Consider the following 16,729-nt stretch of genomic DNA (forward strand, 5'->3'; position numbering starts at 1 on the left):
AGTGATTCCGTGGAGATGTCATGCGCGCGATTACACGATGTCAAGCTCTTCTGGAAGAGGCCCAACAGCCCTAAGAGCCTCCCAGCGCCAGCAGCTCTGTAGGCGGAGGCGGGTCGGGACACTTCGAATGAACGGCCGCAAGGGTGCTATGCCGATCATGGAGTCTGTGAAGACCATCGTCAGAAGGCCGCCAGCTCAGCCTTTTAGCCTGTATTTTATTATAATTGTATGCATATGTAGCTCGTGAGTGTTTCGGGCGTTGTCGCATGTGGCATTTTAAATTATCCTGAATATGTAAGACAATTATTAACCGTTGCCATTCTAAATTAGAGCGCGCGTAGGGACGCCAGAGAGGAGCGCGCCGCGGCCGCCTCAATGGCGAGCAGAGCGCGCCACGGATGTCTCAACGACGAGCAAAACGCGCGGAAGGATGCGAGCAGAGCGCGCCGCGGCCTCCTCAACAGCGAGCAACCACGTGGTCAACCTTCTGGCACCCCGTGGGAGGAGCGACAGCGCATCCGTTGGACACGATGGTGCTATCTTGACCGTGTGTGATAGTGGGCAGACACGTACACGTACATCCGAGAACACGGGCCCACGTACTCCATCTAGGGACGGTTGATCCAAAAGAACTGTTTGCGATGAGCCATCCATAAATTTTGACCTTGTTTCTCGGCATATTGCAGATTACAATGGAATAAGTAATTGTAAATCTGTTCACACCGATCAAGCCAATATGTGTTCACACCTAGCACCGGGCTACAAAAACTACCCACTCGAAAATTACTTCACAGTTCCTCTCCTCACCACCCACAAAACTGGTCTTTCCTGTCAAGTCGTTCCGCCATGACCGGTAGGAGGAGTTTTGGGACATATAACCAGGGAGCAAAGACCAAGGCCACTGAAGCACTAGAGAGGTCCCGCCGCTACGCGGCAGCCGCAACAGAGATGTCCGGCGCGCCGCGGAGCCCTCGAACGAGCTCTCACCGGCACGCGAGGGCTCTCACAAGCGCACTCGCTGCATCGGCGATCGCGACGAGCTGGCGTTGCTGAAGTCCTTGGCCAGCGACGACGACATTCTCGCTGGCCTCTTAAGCAACATGAGCTAGTCGACGGCTTGATGAAGTTTCTCAAGATCGGCGATGCCTAGATTGAGAAGGTGATCGGCCTCGTCGAGCAACTCATGGGTGACAATGCGAAGCTCCTCAAGGCGCTCGCCGAGAAGGAGGAGGCCATCGTCTGGAAAATGCTGCATGAGCAGAGCAGTGCCTCAGGAATGACGCTGAAAGCGGTCATCGAGGAACTGATGGATGACTTGAGGAAGCTCTGGATCGAGCGCCAGTAAGAGGTGGAGGAATCCGTGGCTGCTGTCAATCAAAGTCGTGAGGAATTGAAGAAAGAGCTGGAGGATGTCGTCGCACGTCGATCCATCGAGGAGTGGAGACAGTAGCGACCCAAATCGTTGTCTACGATTTTCTTCTTCTCTTGCCCCTGTGTCTTCCGAGCTTTGTCGCATGTGGTATTTTAAATTATTCGAAATATGTAGGACAATTATTATCCGCGCTATTGTAAATTTGTGGTCGTATTATCCGTTGCTCTATGTGGCATTTTAAGAATTTTTTAAAATCTTGATTCTGTAGAATCCTGTATGAAAAGAACTGGGCCTTATTCCACCGGTAGCTTGTGCGTAAATGCCAGTAGTCATCATAATACATGCATGCATGTAATTAGAGTATGATACTTTTGCTTATCTGTCACACATGTGCCAAATATCACAATCCTATCCCGCTAGTTTTAGATACACTGCTCAATCCATCGGTTTTTCTTGGTATTACCTTCTCTCTCGACATCGACTGAGACGAGCGCGAGCGCATGCATAGTCAAGATGGACGGTCATAATCAAATAGGGGTTGTGGTCCTAAAGGGGCATTTGGCTGCCACACGGTCACCCGTCCCTGGCCGCCGCCCTACAACTTGAGCTCTCGACACCGGTGGGTTGGTTGAGGTGGTGATGCCCTACGGTCTTGGTTTGGCTGCAAAGTGGCCATTGAAGATGCAAGTATTGGGTTGTCTCTCCGGAACGGATGACCAGCGAGGATGACGGTGGTGCATGGATGTGCCTTAGAAAATCAAGGTTGTGTTGGTGGTTATGCCGCTGGCAAGCCATCTTGCCACTGTAGTCTTGCTCCGTGCAGACCTCCTCTGTGCAGCGACAGATGGTCTTCAGGCTCGTGACAAGGCCGCGATAGCCGGCTTCGATCTGGTGGATGACGAGGCCTGTAAAACACACAAGGACTGAGAATCCGTGCTCAGGTATTCACTTGTAAAATACTTGTTTCTTTCGTGGACTGGTAGAATACACTGGTACGAATTTTACCGGTGTAATAACTTACAGGGCTTCCAACCCGGGCCTTATGCCAAACGGCCGAAGGGCATTGTATGGAGGGAGACTCTCGACCGCAAAGCCCCACCACGGGCCGTACCGGTTAACCAATTATTGTTATTTGCAATTTTGTTGCATTGTTTTACTTTTTTAGTTCATTTTACTTTTTTCACATTTTGTTTCCATTTTCCCCCTTTTATATACGTGTAGAAAATATTCCAGGTTAAAATTCTATCATGTAATTAAAAATGTTTGCACATTTTTTCGAAGAGGATGAACTAGTTCAAAATGTTTTCAAATATTTCATATAAATTTACAAATTGGCCTCCTACAAAAAAATGTTCATGCAGTTTAAAGAAAGAGTGCGTCTTTCTAGATCCTGTAATTTAAAAGTATTCTCCTATTTCAAAATTTGTTCATGCAGTTTTAAAAAGTGTCACACCTTTAGAAAAAAAGCATGTAGTGTTCAAAAGATTTCCAAACATTTTGCTACAAACTACACTGGTATTTATCAGAAAAATGTATTTTCGAAACAAACAATAAATTAGAAACAAGAAAAATGGAAAGGGAATTCAAACAGAAAAAAAATAGGAACCAGAAAATAGAAAAAAAAGAATAAAAAAGAAATAAAAAAGGAACAGGAAAAAGGAAAGTAAAAAATTCAATCATTTAAGAAAATGGTAATCTTAACAAGAAGCTAAAAATAAAAATAAAAAATAAAATGGGCAAAGAAAAAGCAAAAAAAGATAAACATAAAAACAAATTAGACAGAAAAGGAAAGAAAAAACTGGAAGAAAACAAACTAACAAAACAAAAAAATAAGTTTCCAAAAGTGAAAGTGATTGTAAATTTATATGAATTTTTCCTAACAAAATTCAAAGTTGAAGAGGTATTTGTTGTTGTCATACTTATGTGTTTTATCTAGATATATAGTGCAGACGCAGACACTCACAAATACGTATAGACAATTAGACACACACCATATGAATGCACGCATACACAACCTACCCTATCAGCACCTCCAATAAACTGAGATGACGGGTATTGAGATTGACGAGAACGTCGCCTCCCGAATATTCCGCCTTTATATTCCGTGTTAAAAATCTGGTCATGTAAATTAAATAATGTGTAATATTAGAAAAAGCTCATGTAAATTTAAAAATTGTCCACATATTTAAAAATATGCTCTGTAGTTTTACAAAGTGTTCATACCTTTAAAACAAGTTCCTGTAGTTTTTAAAAAGCAATTGGTTTTTTTAATCATGTAACTAAAAAAGTGTTATCCTATTTCAACATATGTTTATGCAGTTTAAAAAAATGTCCCAGCCTTTACAGAAAACATTCATGTAGTTTTTAAAAAGTATCCACACATTTTAGTACAAATTATCCTGGTATTTATTAGGAAAATTTGTACGTAAAAACACATAATATACGTGAAACACACAAAAATCAAAAAGGAAATGAAACGTAAAAAGAAAATGGGATCAAGAAAACATGAAAGAAGAACAATAGAAAATGGAAGTACAAAAGAAAGTTCAATCATTTATGATGATGAAATCATAACAATAAGCTAAAAATAAAACCCAAGAAAATAAAATTGTGCAAAGAAAAAGCAACAAAATTTATAACTAGAAAAGAAAAAAACAAATTAGGTGCAGATGCTCACAAACATGTTTATACACACGCTCCCGTAGGAGCACACACACGCCCTTCCTTTATGAGACACTAAAGCGTCAAACCTGATTTCATTGGTGCCATTGCCCTCCTAAAAATCCAACCACGGGTTGGTTCTCTGTAAATTTAGAACTACCCACGTATTTTTAAAATGTTCATGTAGTTTTAGAATGTGTTGACACCTTAAAAAAATTGTTTTGATAGTGTTTGTGTTTTCAAAATCATGTAACTAAAAAGGTGGTCTTCTATTTCAAAACATATTCATGCAATTTTAAAAGTGCCGCACCCTTTAGAAAAATAGTCATGTAGTTTTCAAAAAGTTTCCACGCATTTTGCTACAAAATTTCCAGGTATTTATTAGGAAAATTGTATCTTTAAAACAAATAATATATTGGAAACAGAAATATGGAAAAGGAAAAGGAACAAAAAAAAGAAAATAGGAACAAGAACACAAAAAAGAAGAAGAACAAAAGAAAAGAAATACAAAAGGAAAAGGAAAGTAGAAAAAGAAGTTCAATCATTTAAGAAAATGATAATCATAACAAAGCTAACAACAAAAGCAAGAAAAGAAAAATGGGCAAAGAGAAGGCAACAGAAAAATAAAAATAGAAACGGAAAAAATAACAAATTAGACACAAACACTCATGAACACATACATACACACACCGCTATGAATGCACACATACACACCCTACCTTTACGAGACAGCAAAGCGTCAAACATAGGTTGGTTCTCCCTACTTATGTGTTGTTGGATGTAGGTATACATGCAAGAGAGAGAGGAGGGTGCCACCACATGGGAAGGCAACCATTTGCCTTTTTTTACTTCAAATTGTCATTCTTTTTTACTTTGTAATTTTTGGTAATTTAAAATTTGGTATTTACTTTCATGTGCTTGCATGAGTCATAGGGCGAAAAAGAAAAATAGATGAATAATTTAAGGCCCTATTTGGAACGCAGGATAAAAAAACCATAGGAATAGAAAAATGCAGGAATTGAGAGTCATGCCTGATAAATTCCTACAGGCTCATAGTACTTTTTTTAGGAAGTTGCAAACTGAGTATGTTCCAGGAAGTGTAACATAACTTATGAATACGCATGCATTCATAAAGCAAATCACATAATTATATTTGAATCTGAGTTTACATCTTTAAGGACATGTGTACATAGTAGGGAAGAAGGTAGATAACAACGAAGAGCATTATCTTCCATCCTTTTCAACAACAACAAAAAAAAAAATCTTCCATCCAAGCTGGGCAGTGACTGGTCAAGAATCTTAAGCTATCAAGGTGCTAGCATTCATCATCCAGTGGTTCTCAAGTTTAGCATGAAGCTCACAGATACAAGTTTGTAGTGTTTTGTGTCATGGAATAACCAATGGAGAACGATCAGATATATAGGAAAGGCTTGCTTGACACAAATTGTTTACAAGATTCGAAAAGAATCACTTGCTTAGCTTGTTGAAGACTAGTTTTTTTTTTTACACGGGTATTTAGCTAGAAGTTGCCGCAACACTAGCTTAGCTGAGTAACTGCAGAACAACCAGCAAGGAACCTTTGTCGCATGGGATGACAAGGATCAAACAGTAGAGCAATGTCGTATGGGATGACAATGATAATAATGCTGGTGAGAACTATTTATCCTAAATTGCTCTGTCTGGAATTTTATGTAACTGCAAACTGACGCCCATCTATACTGGGACAGAAGAACAGGGCGGAGAAATTTTTACAAGGCAAATGAGCTGGCCACAGCTCACTCCCACCTATACTTGCAAACAGGAATTGAATCCGGGCTCCAAGCTCCAAGTGTGCACACACCACGCCCTCGCCAACCAGACTATCTGGTGGTTCCTAATTTACAATTTCACGATATATTAATCGTTTCTCGAGCTGTATATATAATCTTTTCAAAAATACGAAGTCAGGAATCACCATGAACAACAAAAATAGCACAGTGCACTTGATTATCAATACAGATGCCAGGCAACTAAGATGAAGGACGTCACACCATCGGCTACTCTCATTACTAGATGACCCGTTGCGCCAATGGCGCAAAGGACAAGAGCAAGCCAAGTATTGAAAGAGTACACACAAAAATATTTAGAGACAGATTGAAACATGTGGAAATAAAAATTGTTGCTGGCAATGTCATGATTTTCTCTAACCAGTATAAACATACATAAATAGTCTTCTGAAAATATTAGTAGAAGGGCAGTTGATTACTTATATAGAACAAGTGATCACAAACTTCCCCACAGAGACAGTAATGAGGTCTAAAGTGTACACGAGTGGAAATGTAAAGGCTATACATATCTTGCTCAGAGCAAAGCCAAAAGGGGAAAGATACTGGATCGATTGATACGAAATAAAAGGTGGCTGCTGTTGGTTAGGACATATAGACTCAAGGTCACCAGAAACTATCTTATGTAGTATTCAGGCACTGCTCTGACTTCATGCCAATATAGCGTAACCTCTGCGTCAATTCTTCAATGCTTGCATTAGCTACTACTTCAGTTCTTTTGATAAAATGGTTTTTACACCAGTAGCAGCACCCCTAAGATTAGCAAGTTTCCAGCAAAAGGATCACATGAGAATCACATATCTGCCTCCTATATGAAGAGAAACAGAAACCCAACAAGATGATATAAAGAAACAGAGGTATCAAAACTGTAATTGCTATAAGAAAAGAAGCTTGATTGCACAAGGTTTTTTATTGCTATAAGAACAGAAGCTTGGTTACAGTGTGATAAAAATAACAAGCACATAAGATTGGAACAGCAAATAGAACACAACATAAATAAGCAGTAGATATACCAAATCTTAATACGTAGCTAATTTAACTATATGGCTAATTAGTTTGCATGTACGAAGCAAGTTACTTTTGATGCAACAGGAAGAGTTGCCTGTATATGCTAACAGGAAAAAAATAAAATGTATATTAGATTTTGAAGGTAAAATGATGTTTTATTGGGCCTATGATCAATTTGAATATAGCTGTGGCAGAAAAGATAGTTTGATCAAATGGCATAACATGCATCGTGTGAAGAAGAAAGCATTTTTGAGAGCCACAGAGAAGGATGCTTTGGTTGTCAAAGAAGACAAGGTAAAGGATGAACAAGAGGCGGCACGCCATATCTTATGTTGAACTGGTTGGATGTAACAGACTATGAGTCTTTACCTCTTGGCTTTAGCCTGTTCAGCAAGAATGTTCTTTGGCTCTTCGTAGCTGCAGCTTCAGTTTCCTGACCAACCTGTTTAGTTTGCTGCTATTAAATATCATTGTACAGGAAGCATGGTTTGTGCAAAAGAGGAAAGTTATTTGCATATAAAACATAGGCATGGACACTTGACACAGCTTAGGTACTCTCTCACTGGTACGCACTATAGATAGAACACACTCGTATATTTTTCAGCTACTTGGTTCGTTGGTGTTAGAATTGCTCTTTCTTTTAGATAATCAACGTCAGAATGTCTAGTAGGAACATCTTTGTATACAGCCTGAACAATGGCATCGATTTTGTCACCATTAGTGTGTATTAAAAGCTCATCAGGGATGGTTATCCAAGATGGATCCGACTCCCCCTCACGGGCAACAGCAGGCAACACGAAATTGATGAACAACAACAAGATTCAGACAAACAAGCAGAAGCATTAAAGCAGTTGACAGGAGCATTAAAGCATATATTATTTTAACATTGTGGAAATTGCGCATAAGGCCTGAAGACCATAGTTAAAAAAGGCGCGCCTAAGTGAGCGCTTAAGCGCGCCTAGGCTCCAGGCGTTGGAAAAACGCATTGCGCATAACTACGTTTAATCTATGCATAACTGCGCATAAGCATGCGCTTTGGTGAGTAAAGCACAAGGCAGTGGCAAAATGCACAATTAACGCCTAACGCTTTTTTGAACTATGCTGAAGACTGAATCAATTCAGCATTATTGGTCAACTCCTACCGTTGGTATATTTTAAAAAATTTCAATACATCTGGTCTCGGCAGCTTATATACCAGTTAAAAAGCATGATCCATTATGGTCTTAGTAGTAAGCAACTCGGATAGAAGCATAGGCTAATGTGAGGCAGTTACACATACCGCAAAAGCATCCTAAAGACGGATGTTTTTCACGCAAGCTATATTAGTAGAGAAACTATTGCTCAGCTTTGTAAATCGTAACCATAAAAAGGAAAAAGAAGCCTATGAAAAATTGCATAGCAGCACATATTAACAGAAGGAAAATCAGACTAAAATATAAAATCCTATAACTTAGTCCTAGAATCCTTTCGTCATTTGGGGGGATGTATAGCATGGAACTGTAGTCTCGAGAGCCTGATCAGTATGAAATCTTTCAACTATTTTGTTACCCGTGTCAATATCCCTCAGTTCCAGCGGCAGCAATCAAGAGTCAAGAATAAATCAAATTGGTAATTAAACAAATGACAAATTTAAGCTCCAGTTAAGTCAAGCATATAAAAAAATGCCCCTGAAGAGTGTGCAGTAATTTGGGGGGATGTATGGCATGGAATTGCAGATATGCCAATGGGGAGTTGTAATTCAGAGCATCTATGAATAAAGAGTGTGCAGTAAGAAATGAAAGCACTATGTATACTCAGGGTCGCCGGAGACATGCATTGAAGGAAATATGTGCATTATACCACCATATTTCTTGGCTGACTCAACCAAGTCACATACTTTCTCCTGCTACCGACGTCTGTGTTCCTACAAGGGGAAGAAAAACGTTCAACTATTACCACTCCACTTTCAGTATATATACGGTGCCAACAGCTTGGCATAGAACCTAATGTTTTTCTGTGAGTTCATGGATCGGCCATTGGGAGAATATTACAAGGTGGAGGCAGAAGGAGAATAATCAAATAGCAAGACTGTACAAGAAAATAAGCTGCAACTTGCAACTCATCAAATTTTATTTAAATTTACAGGTCATATTAGATGCATAGGAAGCACAGGTAAATACAGATGTTCAGCTTCAAGCCACTCATCACATATAGGGGACCTCCCTTGCTATGCCCAGACCAACAAAAAATGAACTGTCAATACGACTGGACTGACGAAATGAACTATTGAAAGGGAAACCTACTATTTTTTTGCAGAAAATTTTCAATTTGACAATGCAAAAAGTAGTAAACACCACAAGATGTGAGATTTTTTCCCGTTCCTCAATCAATAGCATCTTCAACATCGAGAGTAACGATCAACAACCAGCTCATGTTGCAAATATATTTCAATTGAACAAAGCAGGCTACATCCAGCAATAACTTGACCTAAGTTTCTACTCTTGACCTTTTATAGTGCTCGTTTATGCCATGAACAATAAGGAGTGGAAATTAATATATGCCGAACCAATATTTCGGAATTTGTAAAGGCCAAGTAATTCAACAACCTAATGTTTCCTGGTGAGACACACCATTCATCCATAGCAGGTTAGGCAAGCAAGCTTAGTCTAACCTACTGCAATGGCTGCTGCTGTACCACGAGTGTCGGGGAAGACGTCTAGGGAAGAAGGCGGCGGCGCGAGAGGCCGTACAACGAAGAGTTGACGAGCAGTGGAGACTGGAGATGCTAAACGGCGCAGACTCGAATGGGGCTCGAGGAAGGGGAGGATTGGTCCTTTGTGCGCTAGGTTTTCGGGACGCATTAGTGCCTTTCGTGCTGGACAAAATAACTTGCAATCAAAATATGTATAACTTTACTCGAGGAAGGGGAGGATTGGTCCTTTTTGCTCATATTTGGTACGTTTAGTCGGCAAACCTTTCAGAAATCGTATCTGAAAGAGACTGCTACCATGTTTTGCTTGTTATCGCAAAGAATTCAATCCATAGTATGCCAAGAATCTATGAAAAAATTGCAATTGCTCCGAAGAATATAATACATTGCAGAAATAAAATACTCTATCAGAGAGATGGCACGCGAGGTAGTAGGGACAAGAGCAAGAACTAACTTTGAGAGGAGATGGGCAGACTCTTGCGTCGTGCTCTGGCTGACCCCTACGCTTACGCTATGCCTCATGTATCCATTCCTCGTTCCTCTGTGCTGTGATAGAAATTCAGAATGACAAATAAAAGTATTCTTAGATTGCAGCCTTAATGTATTACCCTTTAGTAGATGCACATTTGATTGATTGATTCCGAAGGAAGAAGATGGGAAATATGCATATAGCAAGGAATAGTAAACAGATGTTCTTTCAAACTTGCACAGCTATTTGTTTTTTCTGTAAACATGCCAATCTACTGCCATCTCGCTGGCCTTAATTTCTTACCTTTTCATAGATGGAAATTTGATTTTGAGCAAGTAGAGAAGCAATATACGATAGCATACATCAAGAAATAGTAGATGAATATTCTTTTCAGCCTTAATTCTTTTCAGCATATATATAACCATTGATTTTTCCTGTAAATACACTGATGTACTACCATCTCATTGCAAATTATGTATTGTGCCAAGGAAAAATCATTTTACTTTCGAGCATATATATACGATCATACGGTAGTCACACGTATAAGCAGCACCACAAAAACAAACACGACACCCGGAAAAACCAGGAATACAAAGGAATTAACGCGATAATAAGCAGTAAACAAATAGGGTAGAAAATTGCAGCGCTTAGGGAAGAAGGACAAGGACAAACCTAAAAAACTATCAAAAGGGGTGAAACAATAACCTGAGAGGGTGAGGAGGCATGGTGCAGATTTGGTTCTCTGAAATAAAGCATTAGCAATTAACAAAAAAAATTCATCACACATGGCCAGAGATATGAATGACCAACCTATTAAAATCTCCTTCTTAAAGCTTGCAATCCAGTAATATAGGTAGCAACGATGTATTCCCGGGCACATTGAGGGAGGAAAGGAGAAACACATGGTCTGTGAGGAGAACGAACAACTACAGTCATGAAGGACCAACGGATCTGACACGTACCTCAACCAGCTTGCCGGCGGCGCCGCCTCCATCACGAATCACGACGGCCTCCTCCATCTCCCCAGCAGCTCAAGCCCACCGCGACCAACCCGTTGCTCCCTGTCCTCGGCACCTATCTCCCCTGCCCCTTGCAACTTATGGCGGCATTTAGAAAGGAAGTACACATTGCAAGATATAAGTGGAGCAAAGGTATCATCGTATAAGCACAAACATGCTGCAAGATGGCACTAACCCAGGAAAGAATTTTTTATATTTAAAATCATGAAGAATCATAGCAACTATTTTTCTTTCGTAGCCCGGAAAATCCTGTAGCATCAGAAGCATAAGATTGGGCTGTTGTGCTGGTTCAAACAGACAATATATATGTATGTGTTACACCTAAAAGCAGCTATCCATATTACAGAGATCAAAATACTATTAAATATACAATGCAACCAAATGATACTACAATATGCTTGGCGGCACTATATCTTACCATTGTAATTCAGACTTGGTTTCAAAACAGTTTTCCCTACAGCAAAGCAGCAGTCTGGTCGATGAACCACACACTCGGAAGATAGCAAGAATGAGTCTCACAATTGAGAGCAGTTCTCCATATGTCATCTACCAGAGCTACAAGGACGGTTAAGAGAATATACTGGTCTAGAAATAATGCAAAGAGGGGTCATGAAGAAGGTATCTATCAGCAGTGAAAACTGAACCCGACAACTATTTTATTGTGAGTTGTACTATATATGTATTTTTAATATTCCTGTTAATACAAACCAAGGAAAGTGTGTATACTCAGATTTAAATTGTAAACTAAAAGCTGGAACGATATGAGCTAAAACTAAATAAGGAACATGAGATGTCACATGTATGAAGCTAGCACGTGTTAAACGGTTGATACCAACAGGCAACAGCCAAAGTACTATGCAGTGTTATTTGTACTTGGTAAAGAAGTTAGGCCCTGTTTGGTAGCTCAGTATTTTCTATGTATTTTAAATATACTATAGTTTTTAGGAATACCATGGTTTTAATTACTGTGACCTGTTTGACAACCACAAAGAACTGTAGCATTAATACTGCAGTTTTCCCAAAAACATGGTATTTTCTCTGCATATAAAAAAGAACCTCCGACCTCTTTTTTCTAAACCGAGAACAAGAAAAGAACGAGTGTTATCTCCCAACCAACCAGTCACTGACTCACTGCTGCCTGTCGTCTTGGTCTGTGACCATGGACAAATCAAAGAACGACAAAGGAGAGGAAAACGGCTAGTAGTTTAGCAATTCAGCAGTGGAGTAATCTAGCAATTCAGCAGCACCCGAGTTTTCGCGACCTCGATTTCTTCTTCCACCATCAAGAAAGCCTTGACACAAACGTGTTCACGTTTAACAAAACCCTATTAATAGAAATATTCCAAATTAAGGAAAAGTAATCATGGTAAAATCTTAATGCATGAACAATTTGAGATGTTGAGCATACTGTTTGCTTCTCAAAGAGTGTGCCAAGATTGATGCTTTGGGGATAGAAATCAACTCGAATGCAGCAACTACTATCAGACTTTCTTCACGTCTCTCGACAACAAGCTGTGCTGGGTCCTCGATCGTAGCAAACAATGTTACCAAGTCCATCCACCACATTAGGACACATACTGAGATAAAAGGGTAAGAAGATACTTGCCCTTTCCATGGCGTAGGCAGCATCAGTTAGCATGGTGGAGCTGTGCCATAGGGAGGGTGCTGGATCGGAGACCCGTGAGGCTATTCGTGAGCTGGGTGGACTGGCAGCTCGCGTCGGCATGGAAGCAAGCAATGCTTCGCGGGCGTCTCGCCGTGCCGCGGACGTGGCCTTGACGAATCCGCTGAGCATTAATTTTTCCATGACCATGAAAAGATAAACATGAAGGTCAGGCATAGGCTATAGTTGGATGCATATAAAGGACGATGCCTAACAAAGATCTAGTACACTTTGTTCTGAACCTAATCGATTGGTGAGCCGGTCATTACTGATCCAAACTGAAGGTATGACATTACAGAAGCATAAATTCAGAAATCGAAGAACTCAAATGTATTTGTTCAGTTCAAGGAATGTGCGAGTTAAAATAGACTGCTCCTAACGAAGTTGTTGGTCCCACTTCTACCATCACACATACATATGCCGATTCAGCGCAAATAGAAGGCAATCCCAGCATATGCAAACCCAAAACGTAAAGAATCAAATCTAGTACAGAGAGAAGGATACTCGCTGGGAGTCGTCATCGTGCACCATCTATAGCCGCCGTCACCCACCTGCCGAGGCCTCCATCCGCTGCATGACTGCGCGAATTGCCTCCTATTTTGCCACAGCAAGGAGGAACCAGGTGCAGATGTCGTCACCCACCCGTTGAGGCCGCCATCCTGTTAGGCGATGGCAAGGAGGAAAAGGTGAAGCGCACACAGGAGGCTGAGTGTTTTGGTGTGAAAAAAAAAACAGAGATAATGAGAGATGTGGAATGGATCTCACCGCCTTAAACTTGAGCTCGTGGACCATCCGTCCTCTGCTGCTCCGCCTTGCCTTGACCACCTCGAGCACCCCCTGTCTTCGTCCTCTCACCTCTCGAGCAGATCCATGACCATCTCCTTCCCCTCCCACCTCAGCCCTCCTTACCCTCAACTACACAGACTCGGCTACATCCCCTCCTCGGTGACCTGGAGCGAGGGCCTACGAGATGAGCGGCACCCAGCCGCCGGGATCTGCCTCCCCTGTGCGATTTGACCCGGGGTGGGCAGCGCGCTGCAGTTGTTTGCCGGAGCGGGCGCCCCCGTCCTCGCCGCCGCCGCCGCCCACGTTGTGCTCCTCGCCCGAGGACGGTCAGGACTTCCTCCAGCACGAGATGCCCCCGATGGACACGCTCGCCGGCATCGCCGAGAAGTAGGCGGCTGCCGGAGCGGGTGCCCCCGTCATCGCCGCCGCCGCCGCCCACGTCCTGCTCCTCGCCCGAGGACGGCCAGGACTTCCTCCAACACGAGGTGCCCCCGATGGACACGCTCGCCGGCATCGCCGAGAAGGAGGCGGCGGCGGCCAGAAGGAATGAGGGGGTCGGGGAGGAGGCGGGGATTGGGGAGGTCGAGGGAAAGAGAAGGCAAGGGATCCAGGAAAGAGGCTACGCACTATTTCATTCTCTCCATCGCACGGACCCTCGGCCACAGGCCCGCCCATCAGCGACACAGGCTAGGCAAGGAGCGAGGTGAAAACGGACGGGATTTCCAAAGGTTGGACGCGTGGATAGCTTGAGAATGGCTGCCACCCTTTCATCATTTATATGTTCAATACTCAAATGAAATGCTTTGCGTACAGCTCACTGTTACACTTCTTTTATGATGACTATCTATGGTGTGGTACACAGGTTTTGTACTATGCTACTGACACAACAAAAATGTTAAAAATAATAATTATCAATTGGCAAGATCCATTATTTCACAGATACACATAACCATCAAAGGAGTTAAGTATCATCCTCTATCCTGTAACCATACCATTGTACAGAAAGAGTGTTTGTCCACAGCTTCTACCGAGAAAGGCTTTCGCCCCGCTTTATATATAAAGCCCGATCATCAATTACCCAGTACAAAAACACACGCCACCACAACACACACACACCCAGAGCAGGATACATAGGCGCTGAGCGCAGCAACACCACCCCTAGCACTACCACCGCGAAGAGATGAAGCCACATACGACAAACCATGGGCTCCAAGGCGGCGCCTTCAGGAAGGGAACGACACCGGAGCGCCGCCACCGCCCTACCCGAGGATCAAAGTTTCCTCTCGAGCCACATGACGGGCAATGAGAGCCGCGACGACGCCTTCAAGAAGGGAACGAGCTTCGCCGCCGCCGGTCCGTCCAAAGAAAGAACAGGTTTTCACCCCGGCCAACACTCACCGCCACCCAACACCACACCCCGGCTACCATGCCGCCCACACGGCCATGGCCACCGGGCAGCACCAAGCCACGGGCTCTGCCCAAGAGCACCACGTTACCACCAGCAGGGCCGCCGCCCCGGCATCCAAGACCTTGACACCGCCTCACCCGAGACCCGCCGCTACCCCAACCAAAGAGACGAGCGGAAAGGTCCCACTTTTCGCACCCCTGGGCGATCCCCAGCATCGAGACCCAATAGGCCGGCCAGAACTGGCATCCATCGGCCCGTCCTGCAGCCCCGAACGCGAGACGAGCTCGGTCCTGCAGCACCGTGAGGGGGAAGAGGTCAGTCCTGCTGCACCGTGCGCGAGACGAGCTCGGTCCTGCCGCACCGGGTGCGAGACGAGCGATGGACCAAAGCTGGGAGAGGGCCAGCCCTTTGATGGAAGTAGTGCCCGGACGACAAGGAGATGGGACGAAGGTCGAAACGGTCCGATCGCGGACGAGCAGAAGCCGGAGAAGCCGGCCGCTGCCGCAGTCAGAGCCACCGAGCCACTGTGAATCCGCCACGACACCAGGAGGCCACCACCAGCCGGACCTCCCTTCGCTGCCGCCCACGGCCAGAGCAACGGCCACGCCTGGCCGCTGCCCACCCGCGTCGCCCGGCGAGCTCCAAGCGTCGGAGCCGCCGGACACGCACCACCGATGCCACACGCCGGAGCGCCAGCCACCACCACAGAACATGCACGTCCACGCCCTGGCCAACACCACCGGAAGCCCCACCACCCCACCGGAGCAGCACAGCCACCAGCGGCACCACCACCACCTTAGCAGGGCCGCCAACCGTCCCCGCCGCCGCCATCCGCCAGCACCAACCAGATCTAGGAAGAGACACCCAGGTCCGCCGCCAGAGCAACCTGACTCCCTGGAGCCCCACAAGCCGTCGCTGGAGGGGAGAGGGGGGGCACTCCTGCGGGCCACCACGACGCCGGGGAGGGGGGCGGAGCAGAGGAAGGCCGCCGCCCGACGCCGACACCGACGGACAAGAGGGGGCGCCCCGCGACGCCGGCCACCTGCACGCGGGAGGAGATGCCGCCGCCGCTTGCGCCACGCGGCCTTTGGCCGGCGACACCACCGGCGGCGGCTAGGGAGGAGAGGCCGAGGCGAGGTGCCGGGGCGGCGGCGCTAGGGTTGCCGCCCGGAGTCGCCGGGAGTGACTCGGGGGCGGGCGTTTTTCTGACTGCACTTGGAATCGTACCTGTCCCCAGAGCTTCTAAGTGTACATAACTACACATGACAAAATTGATTGCTCAACCGTTCCTTTCACGATCTAAAATATCAACAGTGCAAGCGAACTACGAAGTGAGATACTATTTAAAGATAAACAAGGATGCTGCATGCACAATATAAATGTATTTGCAGATCAAGTTTTAAGACGGCAAATGCCCATGTAAATGATCAAGTTCATACCTGCAGAGTGAAAATGAAGCTATATTGTGTGCTTTACTCCCAGGTTAGAGGTAACATTATGTTCAAGCAGCTTCAGGTTTGCAGCAATCAGATCCACAGGAAGATCAACCTTCTGCGCAATAGCACAAACTGTTAAATCAGTAGCCATATGTTAATTTTGTCTTGTAAGTCTATTTCAGTATTGAAAAGATGAACGTTTGTTGAAGGAAGCAAAATATGTTACAATTATGTTTCCAGTGATCTTGTTGCACAAGGCAAAGCCCATCCTTCACCGTGTCCATACAATCTAGTACAATATACATCTTGTGTGACTATACTAACTTTTCTTTTCAAGGAAATAAAAATCATGTGTTCAGGTACTGGTTCGTGTAGCTAGTTCAAGTGTTTACATT

At 44.0% G+C, this 16,729-nt stretch overlaps 1 protein-coding gene across 38 annotated transcripts; it reads right to left on the reverse strand.

The window, feature by feature from the left end:
- Positions 1 to 6,178: 6,178 nt before the first annotated feature.
- LOC123111707 (uncharacterized) lies at positions 6,179 to 14,915 on the reverse strand. 38 transcript variants are annotated; one of them, XR_006454708.1, is made up of 10 exons: positions 13,470 to 14,906; positions 13,256 to 13,363; positions 12,450 to 12,828; positions 10,985 to 12,366; positions 10,833 to 10,855; positions 10,728 to 10,764; positions 10,008 to 10,099; positions 8,658 to 8,767; positions 7,234 to 7,306; positions 6,179 to 6,664 (listed from the first exon to the last, which is right to left on the reverse strand). XR_006454708.1 is itself a non-coding variant. In XM_044532559.1 (10 exons), the coding sequence occupies exons 4-10, from the start codon at positions 11,014 to 11,016 to the stop codon at positions 6,639 to 6,641; spliced, it is 342 nt and encodes a 113-aa protein (XP_044388494.1). In that variant the 5' UTR covers positions 11,017 to 12,366; positions 12,450 to 12,828; positions 13,256 to 13,363; positions 13,470 to 14,915; the 3' UTR covers positions 6,179 to 6,638. The 38 variants fall into 38 exon arrangements, 2 of the variants coding, with proteins under 2 accessions (XP_044388494.1, XP_044388500.1); XR_006454709.1 differs by having other exon boundaries at positions 10,008 to 10,094; positions 10,695 to 10,764; XR_006454703.1 differs by having other exon boundaries at positions 6,179 to 6,609; positions 8,704 to 8,767; positions 10,008 to 10,094; positions 13,470 to 14,905.
- Positions 14,916 to 16,729: the final 1,814 nt, after the last annotated feature.

This window comes from Triticum aestivum, chromosome 1B (assembly GCF_018294505.1).
Source record: "Triticum aestivum cultivar Chinese Spring chromosome 1B, IWGSC CS RefSeq v2.1, whole genome shotgun sequence".
Lineage (NCBI taxonomy): Eukaryota > Viridiplantae > Streptophyta > Magnoliopsida > Poales > Poaceae > Triticum > Triticum aestivum.

Excerpts from the sequence above, each read along its gene's own strand:
- LOC123111707 (XM_044532559.1), bottom strand. The coding sequence starts at position 11,016 with ATGGAGGCGGCGCCGCCGGCAAGCTGGTTGAG. Across the intron at positions 10,095-10,727 it reads ATGCCTCCTCACCCTCTCAG|AGGAACGAGGAATGGATACA; the intron begins GTTATTGTTTCA and ends ATCACAGCACAG. Across the intron at positions 7,307-8,703 it reads GTCAGCCAAGAAATATGGTG|GTTGGTCAGGAAACTGAAGC; the intron begins GTATAATGCACA and ends CAAACTAAACAG.